The 26,537-nt window shown below is 49.3% G+C and overlaps 1 protein-coding gene across 2 annotated transcripts in view; it reads left to right on the plus strand.

The window, feature by feature from the left end:
* ADCY5 (adenylate cyclase 5) overlaps positions 1-26,537 on the plus strand; it is a 148,116-nt gene that overhangs the window by 69,451 nt on the left and 52,128 nt on the right. For both annotated transcript variants that reach the window (XM_044252198.1, XM_044252199.1), the window contains exons 2-3: positions 16,342-16,491; positions 21,007-21,128. In XM_044252198.1, the coding sequence (XP_044108133.1) occupies positions 16,342-16,491; positions 21,007-21,128 (272 nt within the window). The remainder of the gene's footprint in view (positions 1-16,341; positions 16,492-21,006; positions 21,129-26,537) is intronic.

Consider the following 26,537-nt stretch of genomic DNA (forward strand, 5'->3'; position numbering starts at 1 on the left):
GTCAGCCCCTTCCCTCCACCTACACAGCCTGGCATCATCCTTATCTGTCATCGTGGCTCACCTGGAACAATGAAAGCCTGTCTGACTTTCCTGGAAGGGGGAGGAAGAAGCTGAGAGTGGGGGAGCTTGTGGGGCGTGGGGGCTTGATAATTGTTTTCCAAGATGAGATTTTTGGAGGAGAGAAATTTCGTTTGCACTGGTTTATAAATAAACTGCTAGCCCCCAGAACTTTTTGCCAGGCCACAAAACAAACTCTTCCTCACCCCGGGGATGAGAGAACTGCACAAGAAGCAGCTTATTGGGTGAGTAGACTCACCACCCAGCTTCTCTAGAAAGGCTTTTGCAGGCACTCCCGCCAGGCCAGCCTCCCTGTCACCCCTGTTCCCTCCACCCCACCCGTGTCCTTGCTTTGGTTTGGGTGGGAATGAATTTGCATTTCCACAAGGCTTTGTACATGTGACTGTGACATGGATGTTGAGGGACTCCAGCTTCCTCTGGGATTCCCCATGGATCCTGCACAGGCCAGAAGGGAGATCTTTGCAGGACTTCCAGCTGTTACCAGCTGTCTACACGCTGCAGTCTGGGGCATTCCATTGCATTTCAGGAGCACTGGGAGCAGAATATTTGAAATAGGGGATTTCTCAGAACATCCTGTGAGTGGCCTCTCCATTCCCACTAGTATGGTCGGGACAAGTGTCCTGCCTGAGCAGCCAGACTCAGGCTGTGGCTACTCCATGGATTGTCCCAGGTGGCAGAGACCTTAGCCTTTACCCACTGCCTCTCTCGTTTAATGTATACACACATAATTTTTTTTTTTTCAAATCCAGGATGAGAACTTAGCTTCCTAAGTCCCCAGTCTCTTCTCTACACTCTGCTGCCTATAGACATTCACTCGTCGCTCCGAGGCTGCCCCTTCTCCCCATGGTTTTCAATCCATTTGTTTTCCCAGAGTCCCCAGGGTTCATCCCATGCTAGAGAAGATGACATGCTAGCTAGTTCTGCTGCCTCAGTCTATACCTGGGCTCTCACCTGAGACGTTCTAGTCCCTTGGGGTCTTATGGGTGCACCTCTGTCACCACACAACCCTTCCACGTTTTCCTTTACATTTTATGCTCCCCAAAGCCAGAGGGAGCAGCTGCTATGGGGTGCACCATCCAAAGTGAGTTCTGAGCCTGGCAGATGAATGAATCTGAGCCTTGGGAAAATGACCCCCCTAAAGGGCAGGGAGGGAGGCCAGTCTCTCTGAGATCCAAAGGTGGAGCTCTAGGTAGAGTTGCCAATCCTTCAGTTTTCCCAAACAACGGTTGAATATTCTGCAAATCAGCCCATGATGACGGCAGGTTCCTGCTCCCTCTTGATTTGCCTTCCCTTTGTTCTACGACCAGCTGTGCTGTTCAACAGAAATATAATGAGAGCCACATACGTAATTTTAATTTTTCCAGTAGCCAAAAAATTAAAAAAGAAAAGCAACAAAAAACACAGATGAAACTAATTTTAGCAATATCTTTTTTTTTTTTTCATCCGGTATATCCAGAATATCCTACCAACATGTAATTAATATAAAACATTCTTTCAAACTCTGGTGTGCGTTTTACAGCACGTCTCAATTCAGACTAGTGACGTTTCAAGTGCTCATGGTCACAGTGGCCAGTGGTTCCCACCATGGACAGCACAGCCGTGTTGTTGGATGGAGTTCTGTCCTTTGCCACTTTAGTCCTCCATCACTCTGTCTTTGGATAAACTGAGTTCTCCTGCCTCTCCTTCTGTTCCATGCTGTACCCCCTCCCAAGCTGTAACCCACGCTTTCTCCCAAGTACCCTAAGAAAGAGCCACCTTCACTAGTGTCTTCCTCGCCACCCCTGATGACTTATATCCTTGCAGTCTGGACCCCTCTACCTAATCTCTCTCTGAGGTCACCTGCGGGACCCCTGACCACCTTGGATTCCTCCTTACCTCTTCAGCCTCTCCCGCAGCACCTGACTGTGAGCTCTCCAGTTCTTGCTTGAATCTCTCCCTTCCGTTTCGCTTTTGTGACGCTGAATAACTCATTCTGCCCACCCTGAAACCATTCCCTCCATGGCTTTCCCCACATGTATTAAGAACCAAAGCCCCTTCCCTTCCTCCTGAAGGCTTACCCCTTTGAGATGCTTCCTTGGGACATCCTGAACACTGCTCCCCTTTCCCTTCACAGGGCCCCTTGCCTCCATCAGGCTCTGGTCCTTCTCATCTGTGCCATTTGCCCAGCTCTCTGGCCACTTTTCTTCTAGCACCTTCCTCTTTGCCAGCTCCTTGTCAGCCATGAAATTAATATTCCCAAAATGCAGCTCTGATCACATTTTCCTACTGAAATTAGAGGAACATTAGAACTTGTAATAACGGGGGAATACACTTATGTTATAACTTTAGGTGAAAAAAGCAGGATATTATAAACAGTAAGATCACAGCTTCAAGAAAACAAAAAACTGTGAGTAGGTTAAAAAAGAAAGAGGAATGAACTGGTTAACCCCGGTTGTGTTGGGCAGTAAATTGAAATTTTCTTTAATGAATGTGCATATTAGAAACTGAAAATTATACATTAAGTTAAACATATTGAGTTCTGGAAATGCAGCCACCAAAGAGTTCTTGTGCTTCCTGCATCATGAGCCGCCTCCTTACCCGGACATGGATATCCTTTGGGATATAGCCCTGAACCCTACCACCTCTCTGGCCACTTCCCCTTACTTGTTCTGTTCCAATCAACATTGACTTCCTGGAGTTCCTTAGGTAGCCTTGCACCCACTGAAGTCCCTCCACCCTTAAATCATGTGGTTTCTGGATGCCTGGATCTTACCTACACTGTGAGTTCCATCTCCATAACCTTCTCCATAAAGCCTTCCTGGTTCCCACTGTCTCGAATGACTTTTTTTTTTTTTTAAAGATTTTATTTACTTATTTGAGAGAGAAAGATAACGAGGAAGAGCACAAGCAGTGGGGGAGGCAGAGGGAGAGAGGGAAGCAGGCTCCCCGCTGAGCAGAGAGCCTGATGCTGGACTTGATCCCAGGACCCTGGGATCATGACCTGAGCCGAAGGCAGATGCTTGAGGACTGAGCCACCCAGGCATCCCTCCAATGACTTCTTTTTCTGATTTGAATCTCTTTTCCCATTTGGCTTTTTCGGCCTGGTTTTGCAGGCATTTGGATTCTCATCTTATCTCCTCGATTAGTTGAGAAGTTTCTGCAGCCTACCCTGCTCACAGCAAAAGCATGTATTTTTTCCTTTTTAATAGCAGTTTATCATTTTTGTCTTTTAAGAGTAATTCTTATAATAGAAAAGTTGGAAAGTGTTCAGTAGCCTAAAGAAAGAGGTCTGAAAAAGTACTTAGAGTCCCGCTGCCACCTAGAGACATGCTACCGCTGTTGACACATACACATTTTTAGATTGGGATCATGTTGAATATGTAGTTCTACATTCTCTTTCTCCCCCACTTGACATTGGATTTTGGAAATTTCCCCATGATGTTACATCTTCTTCAAATGAAACATTGTAGAGGCCTTGACCTGTTTCAGGGTACTGACGCATTGCCATTTTCCTAACTCTTCTCCAGTTCAACATTTCTGTTCCTCGTGTTAAATGTTCTAATTTAAAATTGCATTTAAAGCCCTGTCTGGCCAGTGAGTTTCTGCATAGGAGAGATTCCGGGGAGGGGACAGACTTGTGGGTCAAAGACTGTAAGCATGTTATTTTTTCACTGAGGTGCAGTTGACACAGAATGTTACATCAGTTTCAGGTATATAACAAAGTGACTGGACAGCTCTGTACCTTGCTGTGCTCAGCACGAGTGGTTCCTTCTGTCACTGTGTTATTATGATACCGTTGCACCCGTCATCCCTGTCACTTATTCATTCCGTAACTGGAAGCCCATACCTCCAACTCCCCTGCGCCCATTTTGCCCGTCCCTCCTCACTCCCCACTTCCGGCAGTCTTCAGTTTGTTCTCCATATTGATGGGTCTGTTTCTGCTTAGCTTGTTTGTGTGTTCATTTGGTTTTTAGATTCTGCATCTAAGTGAAGTCATATGGTGTTTTTCTTTCTCTGACTTATTGCATGTAGCATCACACACGCCAGACCCAACAAGCTATTGTAAATGGCAAGATTTCATTCTTTTTCTGGCTGAATAATATTCCATCATGTATGTACACCCTATCTTCTTTATCCATTCTTCTGCCAGTGGACACTTGGACTGCTTCCATATCTGGGCTTTTGTGAATAATGCTATAATAAACATGCGGGCACGTATGTCTTTTCAAAATAGTGTTTTCGTTTTCTTTAGGTAAATGCTCAGAAGTGGAATTACTGGATCATACAACATTTCTATTTTTAATTTTTTGAGGAACCTCTGTACTGTTTTCTCTTGTGGATGCACCAATTTACATTCCCACCGACAAGGCGTGAGGGGAGAGTATGAACATTTTTAAGGCTCTTCGTCCATACTCCCAAATTGGTTTCCAGAAGGGTGGTACCTATTCTCATCCCCACTGATGGATGGAAGGTGTCTGTTCTGTTGCATTCTTGCTGCTAATATTATCACCATGAAAAAAAGTGTTGCTAGTTTAATAGGCAAATACTGTTTTCATTTGTATTTCCTGGTTTGCTAGTGAGGTTTCACTTTTTTTTCATGTCATGCATTTGTCAGTCATTCGGAGTTTACTTCTTTGAATAGTTTGCTCCTCTACGTCACTGATTATTCTGTTCTACTTATTTCTTGTTAATTTAGAAAACACTTCATATTAAGACTGTTGTCTCTGCCGCTGTATGTTTTGCAAACTGAGTGTCTAGGAAACTAACTTGGAGTTGAAGTTTGCAAAGCCTGTAGCATGCGCATCCTCTCAGCAACTCTGTGCGCGTGCCTAACTCTGTCACGAGACTTGCAGTCCTGGGGGACAGGGGCCAGGTGGCCAGGGCTGAGCTTTCCCAGACCCCACAGTACAGTGCTCTGTCCTTGGCTGTTCAGTCAGTGTTTGCTGAGTGCAGTAAGAGGATATCCTTCTCAAGTGAGGACTGTTCTGTGAAAGCTGTCATTTCTCTTTTGAATGAGTCTTTAAGGTCTGCGGTCTTCCTAGGGATGCGTAACCAAAGATGACAAATATAAAGTGTACGGTAGGACTATCTGTCTCTAAAAGCACGGTTGTTTGAGTTACAGAACAAACCATCTCACTTATTCTTGTCACTATTTGCTTTAAAATTTAAGGAAATCTGGGGTGCCTGGGTGGCTTAGTGGGTTAAAGCCTCTGCCTTTGGCTCAGGTCATGATCCCAGGATCCTGGGATCGAGCCCCACATTAGGGTCTCTGCTCAGCAGGGAGCCTGCTTCCTCCTCTCTCTCTGCCTGCCTCTCTGCCTACTTGTGATCTCTGTCTGTCAAATAAATAAATAAATAAAATCTTTAAAAAAAATAAAATTTAAGCAGATTCAAACCACAATGAGATAAACAGCCTTGCTCCCACTAGGACGGCTGTAATAAAAAAGATGCACAGAAACAGGTGTTGGGAGGATGTGAGGAACCGGAACCCCCATATACTTCCGGTTGGAGGAGAAAATGGCGCAGCCACTATGGAAAACAGTCAGGCAGTTCCTCAAAATGTTTTGTATAGATTTACCACATGACCCGGCTTTTTAGTCCATTCAGGCTGCCGTAACAAAATACCGTAAGCTGAGGGGCATGGACAACAGACATTTGTTTCTTACAGTTCTGGATGCTGGCAAGTCCAAAGGTCAAGGCACCAACAGATTCTGTGTCTGCTGAGAGCCCATTGCTTGGTTCGTAGATGCGTATCTTCTCACTGTGTCCTCATGGGGTGGGAGGGGCATTAGAGGGAGCTCTCTAAGATCTCTCCCTCTCTCTTTTTAAGATTTTATTTATTTATTAGAGAGAGAGAAAGAGCATGAACAGTGGAAGGGACAGAGGGAGGAGCAGACTCCCCGCTGAGCAGGGAGCCCCATGTGGGGCTCTAACCCAGCACCCCGAGATCACGACCTGAGCTGAAGGCAGACACTTAACTGACTGAGCCACCCACAAGCCCAGAGATTTCTTTTATAAGTCCATGAATCCCATTCACTAATCTTACCCTCATGACCTAATCAGCTCCCCAAAGCCCCACCTCCTAATGCCACCTCACCGGAGGTGAGGATTTTAACATAAAATTCATATGGGGGCGAGGAGACACAAACATTCAGTCCAGAACATCTAGCAATTCCACTCCTGTGTGTATATACCCAAGAGAATGGAAAACATAACGTCTGTGCCAGAGCTCGCCCATGACTGTTCGTAGCAACACGACCCACATGTTGGCTGAAGAAATAAAATGTGGTATATCCATTCTATGGAATGTCCTTTGGCCCTAAAAGAGTGTAGAACTGATACCTGCCCCAACGGAGAGGGATCTTGAAGGTAATATGCTAAGTGAAAGTAGTTGGGAAAGAAGGCTCCCTATTATATGCTTCTGTTTCGAAGAAGTGTCTAGCATAGGCAAGTTCATCAAGACAGAAAGTAAATTAAGGGCTGATGGGTGCTGGGGGTCAGGGTGCAGATGGGAGATAAGCGGTGATGAATGGATGTGGGATTTCTTTTGGGGATGTTGAAATGCTCTGGAATTAGATCCTGGGGAAGGTGGCACAATCTTAAGAGGACATCAAAAACTACTGAATTATGTACTTTAAGAGGGTGAATTGTAAGGCACAGAAATTGTAGGTCAATGCAAAGGTAATTAAGGGAAGCTGTACTAGAGAAAGCGTTGGCCTCCCTGAGGTACAGCGTGCGCCTTTCTCGCCCACAGCGGCCGTTCCTTGGAGAGAGCAAGTCTCGGAGGCCGTGGCTGGGAGCAGGTCTCTAATCAGCAGCATTTTATGTGACCAGGATCTATGAGGAAGGCCTGGGGCACCTAGGGCGAGAGTGGAAGAAAGTCGAGTGTTTCTTTATTAAATAGAATAAAGCAAAAGTAGGCCTAAATTAGGTTGGGATAAATAACAGCTTAGCCCTGTAGAGTAGGATGAGCTCTGCACTTGGAATGAGAATTTGTGATTTAGGTCTGCTGCCTCTTACACTGCGTAGCTGCAGATAGCGCTTCTGCCTGGAGCCTCGGCATCCTCATTAGTGAAAGGGGTGATACCACCCAGCTCGCTTATCTCGGCAGGACAAGATAAGGAGGTGGTGAATTGGTGCATGTGAAAACTGTTTTAAAGCTGTAAATTGATGCACCCAGTCGTTCCTAGATTCTTGTCTTTCATCACATTTTAGTCTACTTGGTCCTTCCTAGAAATGTATTAAGCAGATGCTAATTATTGATTTGTGACTATGTCATGCTCTGCATATAGTAACAGTAAAATCGTATTAAATAAAACATTATCCTTTTGGATATTTTCCAGAGACAATGGGTAGCCCGTATGTTTGGGGTAGGAGATGAGAAGGGGAATGTGGCCCGTAATGAGGCTTGTAGAGACAGAGGCTTTTTCTTCCTGGTGATAGGGAGTCATCGTGATGTGATGTGGGGATCTCTGACACAGAGCCTTTCAGAGCTGGAGAGATAGACAAGCCCTGAACGACTAGATCCTCGCTGGAATGGAGAGTAGGGGGTGCCTCCTGGGCAGGACCCCATGGGAATGAAGACAGCAGAGAGCCTGGTCTTGTCTCCCCAGAGCCACTGAGATAAACCAACTATCTCCACGAAAGGAGATCTCATCACTAAAACCCCCGAGCAGAGATAATGCGGCTTTGATCACCAAAAAAGCATACAGCCTTCTTTAATCTTTGTAAGGGACACATTTTTAAGAGGCGTCACTATGATTTTTTAAAAAGTTAAAAATATGGAAGATTTTTAAATAGCCATTTAACACCTCATTGAGCACGGTGCAGTATACAAGGAAGTGAGCTGATGTGACTTCCTAGAGTATATAATTTAAGATTATCTTTCCTTGGTTTATTGTATTTTGTATCATAATAGGATTCCACTGAGGTCCCTCGAGCTTCCCACCGCCAACATGCAGAACAAATGAAATCTGGGGCAGGCGGAAGAAACTCCTGTCAGGCTTGTCAGCTCCTTTTATTGGGGACTCATTTGGTTGCTAGCTTTGTGTGTTTGCAAATAAAAAAAGGACTGGAACAGGAGGGGCTGTGCCTGTCTTTAGGGCTTGGGTCCCAGGAGAGGACATTTCTTCTCTTCCTAATACCAGAGCAGTGGGGTCCTCAGCCCGCAGGAGCCAGAGGTGGTCTAGAACCTTGTGGCCAGATGGGTGGATTTGGAAAATCAGATCTCAGCTTTGGCGTGCTCTTAATTGAGGGGGTGTCAGACTTTGATATGAAGAGAGAGCACTGTGGTTTGTTTGTGAAAGGTCCTAGAGGGTGGAGGAGGATCTGGAAGTAGGGTGGAGTGGGAGCTGGGTCATTCCCAGGGTCCTAGGGCCGCCCTGCCTAGGGGGGAGAGGGTTGCCAGAGTTGGAGGAGGGCAGGTTTAAAAAGACTCCCTCCTAGGAATGCCTGGTAAAATATGGTTGCCCAGTTAAATTTCAGTTTCAGATAACAACAAGTAATTTTTTAATATAAGTGTGTTCCAAATATCGTGTGGGACATACTTATACTAAAAAATATTTGCTATTTATCCGAAATTCACATGTAACTGAACATCTCGCCCCCCCCCCCATATCACCAAATCTGGTTCCCTGGGGTATTCTGATTCCTTATCTCTGCCACCATTGCCACCACCAGAGACATCCTATGGATCACCATGCAGGAGGCAAGCCAACGTGTCCAGGACAGAAGCCATGCCAGAGAGTGAATTGCGAGAGGGTCTTCTTCAGTTCATTTCCTTCTGTTCCAGACCTGTTCATTCCTCATCCCTCTTTGCCTTCCACCTTTCCCAGCAGTGACAAGTAGCAAGCCCCGGGAGCAGGAGGTCAGAGAGGCGGTGACATTTGCAGTGCACAAGGCCAGCTGCTGGGATCCCTTTGAGCCTCCACGAGGAGGCGCTGTGCACACCGGGCGCTGTGGCTTCTCCCTGGGCCAAGTCAAACCTGCAGCTGGCAGGCAGCGAGAGATGGGGTTTCCTAAAGTGCTGGGATTTTAGAACTGTCACCACCACTGCCGCCAACAGAGTGGTAAATATTCATAGGCATCTCTCCTGGGTTTCCTGGCGCAGAGATGAGAATTCCAAACATTCCCCTCTAGCAGGGGGGAGGGTGGTGCCTCTTCCAGTGTGGTCCTGAGACCACCTGCCTGGCTCATTTTAAAACAGATGCTGAGGCGAATCCCAGGGCTGAGGTTTGTTATACTGTTAGGTCTCCTCATTACTCTGCCTGGTGTAGGTGTATGTGCACACGCGTGTGCACACACACGCACGCCTGTGCACATGTTCTGTGTGGTTAGATGTGTTCCTTGAGGTCAATGCGAGGAAAACCATCAAACCTTTAATTAGGCCTTGTTGCCCTGCTGTTGTGAATGATACCTGTTTTTATTTACTAATTCGGTTTTTTATATATGGACCAGGTTTATACTTTCCCTGAGTCTGCACGGGGCTCAGTAATTGAAAATTGTTTTTATTTATTATTATTTATTTTTAAAGATTTTATTTATTTATTTGAGAATGATTGAGAGAGAGAGAGAGCATTAGAGGGGGAAGGTCCCAGGGAGAAGCAGACTGCCTGCTGAGCAGGGAGCCCCTTGCGGACTCCATTGTGGGAATCGATACCCGGACTCCAGGATCATGACCTGAGCCAAAGGCAGTTGCTTAACCAACTGAGCCACCCAGGTGCCCTGAAAATTGTTTTTAGTAGAGATCATAGCCAGTCAGCATTTGGACCTTGTGCTCAAGGTGTGAGATCATTTTTAAGCTACAAACTCCTTTCTAGAAGAAGGCTTTAAACAGAATTCCACCTGATTTTACTGATGCCTCCTCTCCATTCATCACATTAGTATCTGCATAGGAGTCTTACCATCTATGAGAACTGGGGTACAGATTTCTGTTTTTTGGTGAGTGGTGTGTGTGTGTGTGTGTTGTAACAAACATATTCATCACTTACTTGTTTACTTGCAAGTGAAATTTGCTGAAGCCACCCTTCCCAATTTGCTGGCCCGAGACCCCTGTCTCATGACCCAGCACCCTGTAACCAATCACCCTGTTTTGTTTAGTCAATGAGAGAGGGGTTCACGGAGACACACTAAGCTCAGCAAAGCCGTTTGGACCCCTATTGGGTTATGGGGCATCGTTTTACCTGGATTTGCACCGTCTGTTGCTATCAGGCTTCTGGCTGCAGTAGGAGTCAGATTACAGCAGGAGAGGCCCGGAGGATTAGGACCGAGAAGCTCCAGCGGCCAGTTGATAATTACCTTGGGGGTCATGTCCCGAAATAGACTCTGACCGCTCTTTCTGACCTCAGAGAGAGGAAAGGCTGCTCTTTTTCAGTCTTTTTTCAGAGAACGGCGTTCACGTTCTCTCTTTCAGTCCCTCCTACATCTTACTCCCATTCTTTTTTTTTTTTTTAAAGATTTTATTTATTTATTTGACAGACAGAGATCACAAGTAGGCAGAGAGGCAGGCAGAGAGAGAGAGGAGGAAGCAGGAGAGCCCGATGTGGGGCTCGATCCCAGGACGCTGGGATCATGACCTGAGCCGAAGGCAGAGGCTTTAACCCACTGAGCCACCCAGGCACCCCCCATTCTTTTTTTTTTAAAGTCTCATCTACAAGCGGTAGAATTCACCCTTTCTGGCATACAGTTCTGTGGGTTGATGGAAGCAAACAGATGTATAACCACGACCACAGTGAAGGTAGGGAATGGATCTTTCACCCAGAAAGATTTCATCCTGCTGCCCCTTGCAGCCAGCCTGTCCCTCCGGCCTCTGGCAACCCCCGGTCTGTTTGTGGTGCCTACAGTTTTGCCTTTCCCAGAATGCCGTGTAAATGCAATCGTGTGGACTTTGAAGGGTGGTTTCTTTCACTCATCCTCATGTATTTGTGACTTGTCCATGCTGTTGTGTGTTATCCCTAGGTCGCTCCATTTTATAGATCAGTCATACTCTGTAAACATTCCTGCACAGAGTTTAGAGCGAACACAACTTTTCATTTGGGCAAATACCTGGGAGTGAGGTGGCCGGTCATATGGCAAGTAAGTGTTAAGCTTTAGGAGAAGTTGCCAAACTGTCTTCTTGGGTGGCTGGGCCATTCTTCCTCTCTCATAGCAAGGTGTGAGGGTTCCAGTTGGTCTACCTTCCGACCGGTCCTTATGTTGGTCGTTCTTTTTTCTTTTCGTCATTTTACTTTAGCTGTCCTAACAGTGTTGAGTAGTACTGCATTGTTTTTAAAAATTTGCATTTCCCTAATGGCTAATGATTTTCAGCATCTTTCTATGGGTTTATTTGTCATGTTTACATCTTTGATGAATTATCTATTCAGATCTTTTGCTCTTTTATTTTTTTTAAAAAGATTTTGTTTTTTCATTTGAGAGGGAGAGAGAGAGCACAAGCGGGGGAGAAGCAGAGGCAGGGGGAGAGGGACAAGCAGGCTCCCTGCTGAGCCGGGAGCCTGACATGGGGCTCGATTCCAGGACCCTGGAGGTGGTGACCTGAGCGGAAGGCAGATGCTTAACCATGTGAGCCACCCAGGCACTCCTCTTTGGCTCTTTTAAAAAATGGGTTGTTTTCTATTGTTGGCTTTTGAGAGTTCTTTATGAATTCTAGGCACAAGGCTTTTTATCAGGTATGTGACTTATGAATAATTTTCTCCCATTCTGTGGCTTGTCTTTTCATTATTTTAACAGTGTCTTTGGAAGACAAATGTTCTTATTTTTCGTGATGCCTCATTTATCAGTTTATCATTTCTTTTCTGGGTCATGATTTTGCTGTTGTATATGAGAAGTTTCTGCTTAACCCGAAGTCCTATGTTTTCCTGAAACATACAGTGAAATCTTAACAGTGTCAGGTTTTGCATTTGGGCGTATGAACCATTTTGAGTAAATTTTATGTCTTTTGTGAGGTTTGAGTTAGTCATATGCGTAACCAATTTTTCTATCACCATTTGTTGAAAAGATTGTCCTTTTTTTTTTAGTTGCCTTTATTTATTTGCAAAAAATAAGAGTATAATTTATGATTTGCAGGTATTTTCTCCCATTCAGTAGGTTGTCTTTTTACCTTCTTGGTGCCTTTTAAAGAGTAAAAGTTTTTAATTTTAGTGAAATGTAACTTCTCTCTTTTTTTTTTGGTCATTTGTGCTTTTGGCATTATAACTAAGAAATCATTGCCTAATAACAGATCATGAAGATTTACTTTTTGTTTTCTTCTGAGTTTTATAGCTATAGCTTTTATATTGAGATCTCTGATCCACTTTCGGTTAATTTTATATATGGTGTGAGGTAAGAGACCCAACTTCATTGTTTTACATGTCGATATCAAATTATCCTAGCATCACTTGCTGAAAATATTCTTTCCTCATTCAATTGTTTTGGTACACTTGGCAAATTATCAACTAACCATAAGTGGAAGGGTTTATTTCTGGACTCTCAACTTTATTCTGTTGATCTGTAGTTCTATCTTTATGCCAGTACTTAATCACCATAGCTTTATAGTAAGTCTTGAAATTGAGTAGGAGTTTTCCAATTGGTTCATCTTTTTCAAAATCATTCTGGCTATTCTAGTTGTTTTGTTTTTCCATATAAATTATAGACTCAACTTGCTAATATCTTTTAAAATATCCTGCTTGGGTTTTGATTATGATTGTGTTGCATCTATACATCTATTTTGGGGAGAATTAACATTTGAACAATATTGAGTTATCCAAATATGTGAATATGGTATGCCCATTTATTCAGGTCTTTTTTTTTTTTTCTTTCATCAGTGTTTTATAGTTTTCAGTGACCAGGTTTGCATGTTTTTTGTTAGTTTATACACAAATATTTCATAGTATTGATAATAATTTAAATGGTACTTTAAAAGATTTCATGTCACATTATTTATTACTTACATATAGAAATAGAGTTGCTTTTTATATTTTGAACTAGTATCCTGTGATCTTATATTCTTATATTTTTAAACTTGCTTATTAATTCTGGTAGCTGTTTTGTAGAATTTGAGGGGGATTTTCTGCATGTCATCTGCAAATATAGACAGTTTTATTTTTTTCTTTAAATCTGTATGCCTCTTATTTCTTTTTATTGTCTTACTGCATAGTTGAGAACCCCTATTACCATGCTGAATAAGGGTGAGAAAGGAGTCAACCTTGCTTTCTTCCTAGTCTTAGCAGGAAACATTCAGTCTTTCACTATTAAGTACAATGTTCACTGTAGTTTTCTGTATATGCCATTGATCAGATTGAGGCATGTCCCTTCCATTCCTAATTTGTTAAGTTTTTCTTTTATATCTTGCCTTGATGTTGAATTTTTTTCATATGCTTTTTTAGTACTACTGAAATAACCATATAGTTTTTCTATTCAGTCTGTTAATATGGTGAATTACCTTGATTTTTCAAAGTCGAACCAGCCTTCCATTCCTGGGATAAACCCCATTTGGCCATGTTGCATTATCATGATACATTATCCTATCTGAGGGTAGCTTCTCATCTTTTCCTTCCCAGTTTTTCCTGTTTTTAGTCATCTGGCACCTTCCTCTCCTTTCAAAAGATATCTTCTAACTAGAACGTTCTCCAGCATTCTCTGGAGATTGTTCCTTCAGCCTTCTCCTCCATTTCATTCTCTCTCCTTCCTTCTCTCTCAGTGGGCCCCAGTGGCTTCCAGAGGCTTGTCTCATTGGTCACTCGTGTTGGTAACACTCTAAGCCATAGTCTGTTTCTTCCTGAACCTTATCCCCCTCGTCTTCGGGGCTCTTCCTTCTGAGTCAGCTCTGCCTATCCTAGCCCCCAGCCTCACATAGGTCTTTGGGTTTCTGTGGCAGCCTCCTGACTGGTCTCCTACTCCCTACACTACTCTTGCCCCCGATGAGACTTCCTGAAGCTGTGTGCTCATCCCTGCTATTCTTTCCAGGTGAAGAAAGAATTCTTCCTTCAATAGTCCTTCATTTCCTATTGTATAAGGGCTGTGTCAGGCCTCCTCAGCCTGACATTCAGATGCCCCTTCAGTGTGGTCTGGTCTGCCTTTCCAGCTCTATCTTCTCTCTGTGGACTTCCCCTCAGGATCATACAGCCTGAGTTATTTATTCAAGGACCCTGAGTACCTCACAAACTGAGCATCATGGATACTCTTTCCAGGGTATAACCTTTCCCATGCCAGACTTGCCAGCTATGCTCCCAACCCCAGGGCTAATGTGCCCTGGCCTGCCCTGGTTCTCCTCTTGCCTCCCCATGATCTTCTCCTTTTTTTCTTCCTTGGTGTGAGGCTGTTTCTGCTGCTTGTTGCCAGTTTTTTGTCAGTCTTGACCACTTATCTCTTCACCTGGATTGTAAGCTTCGTAGAGCAGGGGTTTTCTTTCCTTGTGCTGAGTAGGTTATATTTTTCTCTGCCATGTTTTTACATGAAAGGAAGTTCTGAGGTGGGTGGGTTGGGGTGGAGTTTGGGGGAGTTATGAGTCATCATCAGGGTTGATGGAGCTGGTAATCAGTTTGCCCCTTCCTCGAAGACACATCCAGGAAGTGTCTGGAGGTGCTCAAGGGGACCTTACAGTGTCCTTCAGCTAGGAAACCAGGATTTATTGTGCAACCAAGGAGAGAACAAGACTTTGGGACGGGAAAGACAAAGTCTCTCTCTCTCTCTTTTTTTTAAAAGATTTTATTTATTTATTTGACAGAGATCACAAGTAGGCAGAGAGGAAGGCAGAGAGAGAGGGGGAAGCAGGCTCCCTGCTGAGCAGAGAGCCCAATGCGGGGCTTGATCCCAGGACCCTGAGATCATTAACTGAGCTGAAGGCAGAGGCTTTAACCCAGGTGCCCCCAAATTCTCTTTCTATTGACGGATTGGGACAGTTATGGTATAGGAGATTTCCAAGGAAACGTGGCACCACATCCAGCATGGGGCCCACATGGCCTCCAGGCCTAGGCTGGCCAAGGACCCTGGGCAGAGTCAGCATACATCAAAGCTGGGCTGGAGAAAACCTTCAGGTGAAACACAGACCTGAGTGCAGGACAGGACTTCTAGGTTCCAGAGACAAAGAGGCCCCTGGAAGAAGGGTATGGGGAGACTGTCTACCAGGTCACAGTCAGGCACTGAACTCCCAGAAAGCTTCAGGAGCTATAGCAGAAGGTGCCAGGGGCCAATTGGGGTTCTCTTCTGTCGTGAAGACTAAGAATTAAGTTTTGGGAGGGAGTGATGGGTCTGGGGAAGCCTGAACATCTTTGCGTGGCTTCTGTCCTGTGTGGCCTGAGGCAAGGGCAGGACCAGCGTAAGTTTACCCAGATACCCCAGGAGCTACACCTGCTAAGAAGAAGTTTGTCTCGACAGCACCTTTGCCAGGATCTGAAATGTGCTATGTAAACTTGCTTTTGTGGGGTGTGTAGTGTTGTGTTCTGTTTTCCTTTAGCTTTTCAGTAAATACTTCTTTCCAAAGAATTCCAACCTTGTCTCTGTGACCTGAGGGGCAGTAGTATTTTTCCACACACACATCTCCATCAGCACAGAGAAGGGCATGAGTGCGGAGCAGAGGGCGATGGTGGCTGCCCGCCAGCTGGTGCAGAGAAGGAATGGAAGCCCAGGAAGAGGAGAGGGGACCAACCGTTGACACTGACCCCTCCTGGCCAGGGATCCTCTCCTTCTCTCAGTCCCCAGAGGAGTCAGTGCAATGCTGGGCTTCTCATGGGTAGCCAGCACTGCTTGCTTCTCTGCAGTTGATCCTGGGGAATAATAAGCTAATATAAAAATAACCATCTCAGGCTTCTCTGCAAATGGGCAGCCCTTTGTCCTATGCTGGACTCTGTCACACTTTCAAAACATGAAATCCCGTGACCCTTATGGAACCTTCTTTGCAATGCCCCTGCCAGCCCCAGTGTATACACAGCTCCCTCATAGCATTACCGATATGCTGAACTTTTCATCGCTGGGGCTATGGGCACGTACAGTATGATTCTTCAGAGACTTAGTTCCTTAGGGCCACAGCCTGTCACCTGTCACAGGCCAGCCAAGCTTTGGGCTTCAGGGAAGTCAGAGAGCCTGACCTATGATGCATGGCTACTCCCTTTGGCCAGCCATGGCTGGGTGTCCTTGGCATTGGTTAACTCATAGGTAGGTAGGGGTGTGTGTGTGTGTGTGTGTGTGTATGCATGTGCACTAATGTGGAAGCTGGGAGCTCCACGCTTTGGGACTGGAGGATTAGGGTTGGGGCTCCCATGACTGGTGCCTGCTCTGGGCCTGAGCTCCGTGTCTTCATCTCTCCCTCTGCAGCTTGTCTCCAATGTCCTCATTTTCTCCTGCACCAACATCGTGGGTGTCTGTACCCACTACCCGGCTGAGGTCTCCCAGAGACAGGCCTTCCAGGAGACCCGGGAGTGCATCCAGGCACGACTCCACTCACAACGGGAGAACCAGCAACAGGTGAGGCCCTCCTGTCCTTTCATGGCTACAGGGAGCAGAGGCCCCAGACCTGCCTCAGCCCAGCTGCCTGTCTCCCCACCAACCGTGCTCCTTGGAGCTGCCCAGCCCCACCTCCCTGGGCAGGGACCCAGCCAGAAGGGAATGTTTTCCCTGGAGGGAGCCTAGCATTTCTGGCTCTGTGGGAATGCTTTATGGAGGCTTTGGAGAAAACTCTACCTCAGAGTTTGCCTACTGCCTCCTCAGTGTCCACCTGTGGGCTGCAAACAAGCCAGATCACCCAGGCCCTGGGCACCAGAGTGGGCTCTGCCCCCTCCCTAGTGCTGATGAGTGGGAGCACTGAGAGCTTTAGTGTTCCCATCTGGGATTAAGGTGCTCCCTGGGAGAGAGGAGAGGAGGTGGATCAGTCAGCCCCTGGGACACCCCCACTAGGCACTTTCTCTGCGCCGAGTTCTGGGGTTTAGTTGGTTCAGAGAAAGGACGATGGACCTTGTCTCACCCTAAACCTCACTCTCAGAAAAGGTTTGGGCCGGGAAGAAAGCCATTCACACGGGCCACAGACTCAGAGGGCTGGGGCCGAGGGAGCTGGCCCTGTGTGCTCTCTTGGGTGGGAGCCGGGCAAGGACTGAGGGTTGTGTCAGGGTGCCCCCTACAGCTGCCCGGCATCCTCTTTGGGGCTCCAGACCATTGTGCCCTCTCCTGCATGTGAACCACATGCGTTCTGGGGACTCTGGGACATGATGGAGCTGAAGAGCTCACAGGAGCCCCTGTGGTGGGGCTGTGTGACTCCAGGGAGAATAAGGGCAGGTCAGCAGGGTGACAGGGTCCCGACTGGACTCGGACTAGGTGTGGCTCTGAGAGATGAATTCTCCAAAGCAAGTTCTCCTCTCTCCTTATATTCATGTCTACCTAACAAATGTGAGTGGAATCCTGCTGCCTTTGAGCTTGGGGACAAGGGAGACAAAAGCCTAGACAGCAGTGGTCCCCTGCACCCTTCTCGCTTGCCCAGAGGGCATGCTGGGGACACCCCAAGTGCACAGCAGTCTGACCCCAGTGTGAGAGGGTCTCTGACTCCGTCTGGATGCCTCCCGAGGAGTTATGTGACACGGGCTGGCCAAGTCCGAATGGCTGAGCAAAGGCGTGAGGCTCTGCGGTGTCTCGCCAGCACTGCACCCCTCCCCCACCTTGCCCCAGCAGCTGCCTGGCCTGTCCCTGCTTCCCGTCCAGCCCTGCTGCTCTGGCCGTTGAGTCTTGCCAGTCCCCAGCTCATGCTGTCCAGTCGGAGGCCTGCCTTGCCCCAGGCAATCTTTCAGCCCTCTCTGAACTCCTGGTCTGGCTCCTGAATGAACCCCATGTTTGGCGGTGTCCCTGTCTTTCTTTGACAAGCTTGTTGCCCTTCTGTCCCCTACCCTGAGCTCCTCCATGCCTCAGGAGCCATCTCTTGTTCCAGTTCAGGCCCTGGCATCGCTCATCTGAGATCGGGGTGCCTTTCTTCCCTTTTTGTGTCAGGGAGTGTCCCCTGTCATGTCCCCTGTCACTCTTGAGCCTTGTTCTTTCTCCAGTAAAATGCGTATTTTACAGCTCCTCACAGCTGATTTGCACTGGCCCTGGACAGGCTGGACGTTCCAGCAAACCCACAGGGATTTGGAGGAGAAAATCCATTTGCTTTACCGTGTTCTGAGCCAAGAGAGCAGGGAGGGGAGGAGTGCTTCCTGGGGACAAGCACTCCTCACCCAGCCAGAGCCCAGCAGCTCTGGGGCCTCCCCCACCCTCTGCAGAAGGTGCTGCTCTTTGGGTCCTTGGGGTGGCACTCCCAGGTGCCCCCGATGGTGGGACTCCAAACTGTTGTCCAGCCATCTGCACCCATGCCCCGACCCTCAGACCCAGAAGTGGTTAGAAATGTGGGAAGGTCTCTCCCAGATATAACTATAGAGAGCACCCCTTCCCCCAGCTGCACTATATTTCCACAGAATTCTCCTTTAGTTTGTTTGTCTGTCACCAGGAACTGCTTACTGAGAGTTCAGTAAATAACCATTGAAGGCCATGTCCACTGATGCTCAGGGAGACTGAGAACATCAGTGAGCACCTTCAATGCATTACCAGTGTTTTCCAGGCCCAAGGCTGTCACTTGTGGAGCTGAGCGTGACACAGCTCCGTCCTTGGGGCTGTCTCACTGCATGCGCTGCAGGGAGACCCCATTAACAGACCATGACATAGTGAGTGATCAGGGACTTGGAAGGAAGACCCTGAGTGGTGGGGGATGCCTCTGCCAGAGCCGGGACCCTCCCCACAGGAAACAGAGCCAGGAAGGAGGGTCCCAGCATATGTGAGGATGGTGATTCTAGATGAGCTTGTGTGCAAAGGCAAGGAAACACTGCCAGGAGCTTGGGAAGCAGCTCGTGGTTCACTGTGTCTGGAACAGAGCTCTGTGTGCTGGGCCCAGGGAGGGGTAGAGGGGAGCCAGATCATGGAAAGCTTGAGGCCAGGCTGGGCTTATGGGCTAGTTCTGGAAGGTTCGGGAAGCACAGGAGGGTTTTACGCAGGGCAGTGATGGGGTCAGGTGTATGTTTTAGAAAGATCACTCACTGGCTTGCAGTGTGGATGGTGGATCAGAGGCAGCAAGCTGGAATGCAGAAGCTGCTGCAGGGACTGCCCTGGTCGCCTGGGAGGACTTGAAGCTTGCCGAGACCTGTGAGAGCCAGGCTGGGATGGTAGAGGGGCTTCAGAAGGATGAGAATGGCAGCCAGGCCTGGGTTGATGGGAGCAGGTCAGGCACGGGAAAGAGGGCAGGTAGAATGAGGTTGTAGTGGAAAATAAAGAGGCGTGGGTTCTTTGGGTCCAGAAGAATGCACATTTGATGCAGCTGGTGGAACCCAGGGAAGCTTTGGAGGCTTTGAGCTGGGGAGTGGCATGACAAAGGCAGTGTGCTGGAGAGACTGGGGCCATATAGGGAGCGAGGAGAGCTACGGTGGGGCCGGGGCTGTCTGTCTGGGATGGGATGGCCAGAATCCCACAGTTGGGTGAGAGAACTACGTGCAGGCAGTGGAGGGGGCCGTGGAACAGGAAGGCCGAGAGCCCACATCCACAGGACTTGGTCAGAGCTGGACAGCGCCTGGGGCCAAAGGGACAGGGATGAATCTCAGAGGGAAAGTTCTGAAGAGTAAAAGCAGTTACGTGGGCGGGGTATTGACCTTCTGACCAGGAGGATGGGGGCTGACGCGGGCAAAGGCAAGAACTTGAAGAGCCACTGGGGAATAGAAACCTGGGAAGGGGAGGTGGTTTTGGGTGTGGTGTCAAGGTTGCAGTAGCCAGTCATAGAGCAGGCAGCTGGAGACACGGAGCCTGGACAAGGTCTAGGGGGTAGGGGGTGGTGGGCAGAGGAGCAGGTGGAAACCGTGCTCGGAGGGGTGAGAGTGAGCAGAAAGAGGAGAGAGGCGCGGATGCGCTGTGTGGGGGGTGGGAGGAGGGAGAGAAACCAGAAAGATGCAGGAACAGGAGCCGAGTCTTAGGGCCACACAAGGCGGGGGGCCCGGCATCCAGGGGCGAGTGACGGGAGAATGAGGAGGCCTGGGCTAGCCGGGCTGAAGGGCCCCAGGTGGGAGACGTCTGTGAGCTAGGCTGGCAGAGCACCTGGCATGAGTAGTGGGCTGTCGGGGCACAGGGCGAGGTCGCCCATTCCTGAGGCCGCTGGACCTCTGGCAGCAGGCGGGACTGGGAGGAGAACATGGAAGGGAGGCGAAGTCGGGACCCTCCCCTCCACAGCGTGCTCCTGGCCCCTCTCCCTGCTACTCTCCCTCCTCCTCTTCGACAGGTCTTAGCTTCTCTCAGGTTCTCAGAGTCCGTGTGCTTTCCTCCTCCCCCAGTACTATCCCTGACGTGGAAATGGAACACCCCAACCTCATCCTTCTGGTCCCCATGAAGCTCTCTCTGGCCACCCCATTCCCCCAAGCCTGGGTCAGTTACCCCTGTGCAGTGCTCCGTAGTACTGCGTAATCCCACAAGACTGGGAGCTTTGTGGAGGAGAAACCTTGCCCCTCCCACAGTCGTAACTTGGGGACACCAGCATGGTGCCCGGAACATGGTTGGAGCTCAGTATGTGTTTGATGACTAATTGAGTGAATCTCATGTCGTGCTCTCAGCAGCCCCCTCCCTATTTATAGATGGGAAAGCTGAGGCTCAGAGAGGTTCAGTCATTTGCCTGTGGTTACACGTGGTCTCAGGTGACATCCAGGATTCCAGGGGGCTCAGTGCTGGTTCACCAGGTGTGCTCCTCCCCAAGTACCTGCACAGAAAACCTGAGACTCTTCTCCCAGGGAGAAGAGTCCAAGTAGCCCTGAGGCATCACCCTGGCCTCACCCCCACATGAGTGTTCGCTCCTTGAATTTCAGACCAGCCTGAGGGGTTCTCCAGGACCCTGTGGGGGGGGGGCCCAGACGCTGAGGAGTTGGCCTGGGGAAGGAAGGGGACTGCCAGGCAGGCGGAGGGAGCTGTGATGAAAGCATGTGCTTCCCTCCCCAGGAGCGGCTCCTGCTGTCTGTCCTGCCCCGTCATGTTGCCATGGAGATGAAAGCAGACATCAATGCCAAGCAGGAGGATATGATGTTCCACAAGATTTACATCCAGAAACATGACAACGTGAGGTAGGAATGAGGCTGGGGGGCGAGGGCAGGGTGGGAGGACTGATCCCCAGGGAGGCAACATCCCCACTTTCTGCCCTTCCAAGGGAGGTCTGTGGCTGATCTGACTGTGTGGCCTGTGGCTTTGGGGTATATTATCTGGGGTGCCCCAGCCACGTGGCACCCTCGAGGTTGGTGAAGTGAATTATTAAGGGGAGGCCCCAGGGAGAAGCTAGGGAAGGAAGGAGGGGAAAAGAGAAAGCAGTAGCACCAGCTCTCGGGGAAACTCCTAGCCTAACAAGGGTGACAGAAAGCCAGCTTGGGACCTGCATGTTGCTATTATCATCTCCATTTTCATCTAGCAGCTTCCATTCCTTCTGAGCCGGTGTGTGACAGGCATTACGTACCTCATTGTCAGTCCTCCTGACCATGCTGCAAGGTGGGCTCCCTTATCAACATTCCTCGTTTAGAGATTAAGCTCAGAACAGCTAAGACCCTTGCCCAGGGTCACTCAGCCAGGAATGGTAAAGGGCGGTGCATTCTGGCCAGCCTGCCCCGGAGCCCATGCCCCTTTTACTGCACATTTGCCGCTTCTCTAGAGGGAAGCTGCTGACGGCAGGCCCGTGCAAACAGATGTAGCCTAATAGAGTGCACAGTTGGCTTCGGAGTTCCGTGGGGACGGGAAGCGGCTCAGTGGCCTTCCTGCAGCATGGCTTCCTGGAGAGCCCGGGAATCATCCCACAGGCCCAGAAAAGGAGCTGCTGAGGCTGCCTTTAAGAGAATGACTCTCTTCCTGGGCAGGTTTTCCTTGGACCCACAAATATTCCAAGGCTGGTGTAGAGGGAACCCTCTGGAGGCTTGGGCTGAATTTTCATAAAGGGATTAAATGGAATAAAATGAATAATGGTGCACACACCTACACGCACACGCTGATAAATGTGCACTCAAGGCAAGGCTGATGGCTGCAGAGGTGGGGAGGACGCAGTTTTCATGTAGAAATCATCAGAATTTCAGGCGCAATTGCCCAGTTGCCAAGCATACCCCGGAATCCAAGACTGTTGTTTGTCCTTGTGTCCTGTATCCATCTTCCAAAAGAGATGCTAAGCCTTTGGGAGAAAGAGGTTACCTGAACAACACTTGTGTCCTCAGTTTTGGGGGTACCCTGATCCCTCTGGAGCCCACGCATGTTCACTGTCGGGCAGGGAGAGCATTGCCAGCGGTGGGAAGAAGGCTGCTGCACGCCTGCCCAGGAGGCGTTCCGAGGGGCCGTGGGCTCCGCTGAGCCCCGCTCAAGAGACGAGAGTAGGGCCTGGGATTAGGCAGGTCATGCTGACATGTTGGTTCCCCACTTCTTCTCACACCCCTCTCTGCCCCCACAAGGTAGAAAAATTACTCACAACAACAGTCATACTCATCCAGTGCCTCCTTTAACCCAGCACTCTTCTGAATACTTTGAAACATTTGCCGAGTCCACAGCATACATACAAGAAGTCGGTGCTGCTATTATCTCTATTTTGCAGGAAACTGGGGCATAGGGGTTAATTTGTCTAAGATCCTAGAGCTGGTTAAGTGGGGCTGCCCCCAGGAAACTTTTCGGTATCAGAATTCTTACCTAGCCTTACTAGGTGTTTTTTACATGCCCAGGAGAAAGGAGTGTGTATGAGGATTTGTGGGAAGGAATCTCAGGAAGTCCCCAGCCAAGGGGAGACTTTGGAGAGAGGTTTGGCTTCTAGAGAGAAAACGAGAGAGAAAGAGAGACAGACAGACACTATGGACCCACCAGAGGCCTTTCCTGTTTAGCAACCCCTGAAGTCTGGGGGACTCTAGGACACTTAAAGAAATAGCCTTCCCTGTTAGAACACATCCTGGAGGCCCAAAGTTCAGGTGGGAGCCAACACACCGGAACCCCTGTGCTACCCGCTTCTGGGATACTCTCTCTCAGTCCCGTCTTCACAGCCTCAGGGGCCCTGGCATTGTTCCAAGCACAGCACGGACAAAAGGTGCTTTTCTTGATTGTTCTCAGCTCGGCAGAGCATCTGGCTGACTCCGCTAAAGTATGATGTTGAACACGTAGGGAATGCAGAAAATTCCCAGCTCAGAAAGTGTGGCAGGCAAGGCGTAGGTTCTCAGCCTGGCTGGGCTAGCACATCTGCCCACTTCTGCTTCTCTGCCCCGCACCTGGCCCTCTCACCCCTCCGTCTCCTGCCCCTCCGTTGCTTTGGGTCCCCAGCTCTCCAGCAAGGTGATTGGGGCAGAGGGGCTGACTCGGGCCTCTTCTGCCACCATAAGGAGTCGTCCGCTCCTGGGGAGACATCCCCTCATCTTTCCACTCCTAGGGGAGGCTGTGACTTTGGGTAAAGAAAAGAACAATACCCTAATCACAGAGTGGCCCGAGTGTCCATGTGGCAAGAACCAGACCCCCCCCACACAACAAGCCCCCAGAGGGGTATTTCTGTTTTTAGACGAGCTAAGAATCAATGCAGCTATCAGATAAAAGGGGAGAAAAATCATGACGCTGCCCTTTTCATAGGGACAGACATAATTCTGACTCTGAAATTGCCAGGCTGGTTGTGGTTGGTACACACCATAACCCAACCATGAGCAGTTAGATGCAAATAGCCCGTGGGGATCATTCCTGTTCTGTGAGCAGCTGTGGCCGCAGGTCTTGATGGAAACACATCGCGCACTTAGTCTCTGGACTTGGGGGTGGGGCTGGTAGTGGGTGGAGGGGTGACATCAAGGTATAGAAATGCACCCTGGGGCTGGGCTTGAGGTGCATTGATTAGGTCTGGGGCCTGGGGTTAGTTGGGCTCCACTGTCCCCTGGCCATGTGAGCAGGGCAAGTGGTGGGCCTTGATACTCTGACCTTCAGTCTCCTCCTCTGTATGGGACAGGAAGGATATCAACTTAGCAGCGTTGTGGAGAGCGGATGAAAGGGCGTGAGCGAAGCGCTTAGCGCTGTGTCTGGCCCTGGCCACGTGTTCAGTAATTGGGAGCAGTGATTATCGTCGTTACTGCTATTATTGTGATGATTATCACACTCCTATCAACAAAGCAAGGCCTGGGGATTCTCTAGCTGGAGCGTGGAAGGGTGATGAGTCACGTTTGTCAATTCTCTGCGGAGTTATAATATTTAGAGAGGGTGATGACATGCTGCTCTCTAGCCCCCACCGAGAACAAGGCCACAAGAAAAATAAATCAGCCCTGCAGTGTGACAGACTGGGCTTGGATCTGCGGAAGGGCAGGAGACTAATGGGTGGAGAGAGTCTGGCCTGGGCAGGGAGGGGTGACAGAAGACCCCCACTGCCCTCTGTGGCCTCCCCCTTTCCTGGTGCCCGATAGATAACTGCCCCTGGGACCTGCCGGGAACCTGTCAGATGCTTTGGTGCTGAGCCGCCACTGGCAATGCACTGAGGTGGGCCAGGGGCCCAGGAACCTTTGGAGACACCCCCCACCCCTGGAGTCCCCAGGCTCTCCTGTCTGACATGTACTGACAGGTAGAGCTGTTTTAGCCCTTCTGCCTGGACAGGGCAGCTGGGACCAGGTGGCTGGGGTGTCAGACCTGTGGCTTGAGGGCCCTCCTCCCAGTCCTCTCCTCCCAGACACCTGCCTCTCCTACAGCCAGAGCAGTGTGAAGGTCAGAGGGAGGCTGCGCTGTCCTCCCCGCATTCCTGGGACAAAGGCCTCCAGCATGCCAGAGGCCTCCTCCTCTGTCTGGGAGGAGGGCGCTGAGGTGGGAGGAAGGGGCTGGCCCTAGAAGCACGTAGCACATTCCCGTGGGTCACAGTAAACTTACAGATGCTGCCAGAACCCAGCTGTCACCAGGGGACCCTTGCCAAGATGTCACTGTTGTAGAGCAAGATGAATGTCTGTGTGGAGCAGCCTGGGTCACACCCTTCTCTGCCACGTATTGGCTGTGGGAACTCAGGCAAGTCACCTAACCCGAGCCTCAGGTGCCTCATCTATGACATGGAGATGGTGATGTTCCCTCACTCATCCATTCAGTGGCTGCTTCCACTGGTGGGACACTTAGCTACAGAGAGAGATTACAAGTAGGCAGAGAGGCAGGGATTGAGATAGGAATTAAGAGGGACACTGTCTCTGATGTTGGGAAGCTTGCTTTCTCTTGAGGAAGACATACAGTAAACAGCAGGTCAATCAGTAAATTGGGAATGAATCACATAAGGAATGGGGGTTAGGGCTTTGCATTCTTACGAGCATATATAGATATTACAAAACTTACCACTCAATTTTTCTGTTAGAATAAAAGCCACAAAGGAACAGAGCCCCTAAGAGAGGGCCCCAGGACTCACTCCTCACAGGGTGCTGGGAGGGGAGACGAGGTAGAGTATGGAAAGCCGCTGCCAGGCCCCCCCACCTGGGAGGTAGCTGCAGACTGTCTGCCCTCTGGAGGCGGAGCAGGATATGCAGTGAGAGTCAAGGTCAGGTGACCAATACCCCAAAGGTTTCAGGGGGCAGGGAACGTTCAAGCCAGCTTGGAGAGGCTACTGAAGGATACGCTACTGCCCTATGGGTCCCAACTGAGAGAGATAGCTTGGCACCTGAATGACATGTTCTCATGGGGGAGCCCTGCTGTTTTAGAGGTTGTAGATGGTGGGGCGGGCTGGAGAGCTGGTTCCTCCAGGGGGCGCTGGTCCTCACTTGGCTTCCTCTGTTTGGACCCCCAGAGGGGTTCTCCATGGAGTGCGGGTCTTGGCTTATTGGCTGGAATCACAGCCTCATTCTCAGGGGGCCTGGCTGAAGAGCTGCAAACTCAGGGGGTGGAAATGAGGTAACAACAGCCAAACCCGAACTGTGGCGGGGGGGGGGTATGTGTGGAGGGGGCTGGGGAGGGCTCCCTCTCCTCCCTCCTCCCCCTTTCTTTCCTTCTCTCCCCAGCCTCTCCTGAACCTCCCCCTTTTAAGGTTATCATCTCCTCTCCCGTCTCCTTCAAGGACTTGGCTGTGTTCCCCAGGTCGTTCTGGAGTCTGGCTCAGCTGCGGCGCGGCTCTGAATTACAATGGCCTCACGACAGCGTCCCTGATGCTCAGATACCTGTGGGTGGATTGTGCACCCTGGGGGCAGAAAGGAAAAATATTTACCTCCAGTCATATTCCCGGGAACCGACCACATAAGGGACGGTCCCTAAGCCTAGCATTCCTGTCTCAGACCTGATACTAAGAAAAGTATTCTGAGCTCTACGCTATACCAATTATAGACACAAGTGGCCTTTATATTATTATCTCATTCATCCCACATTTATTGTGCTGCCCCTCTTTGCCACATGTGCCTAGGAATAGATAGAAAAGATACGGTGCTTGCCCCTCAGGGACTGTCCAGCCCTCAGCAGTGAGGTCGGGCCATGCCCACTGCAGTGGGATCAGCAGCCTCATAACCCATCTGGTCCCACTGGGGAAGCTCCTGAGGGCAGGG

Source organism: Neovison vison, chromosome 6, assembly GCF_020171115.1.
Source record: "Neovison vison isolate M4711 chromosome 6, ASM_NN_V1, whole genome shotgun sequence".
NCBI classification, from domain to species: Eukaryota; Metazoa; Chordata; class Mammalia; order Carnivora; family Mustelidae; genus Neogale; species Neogale vison.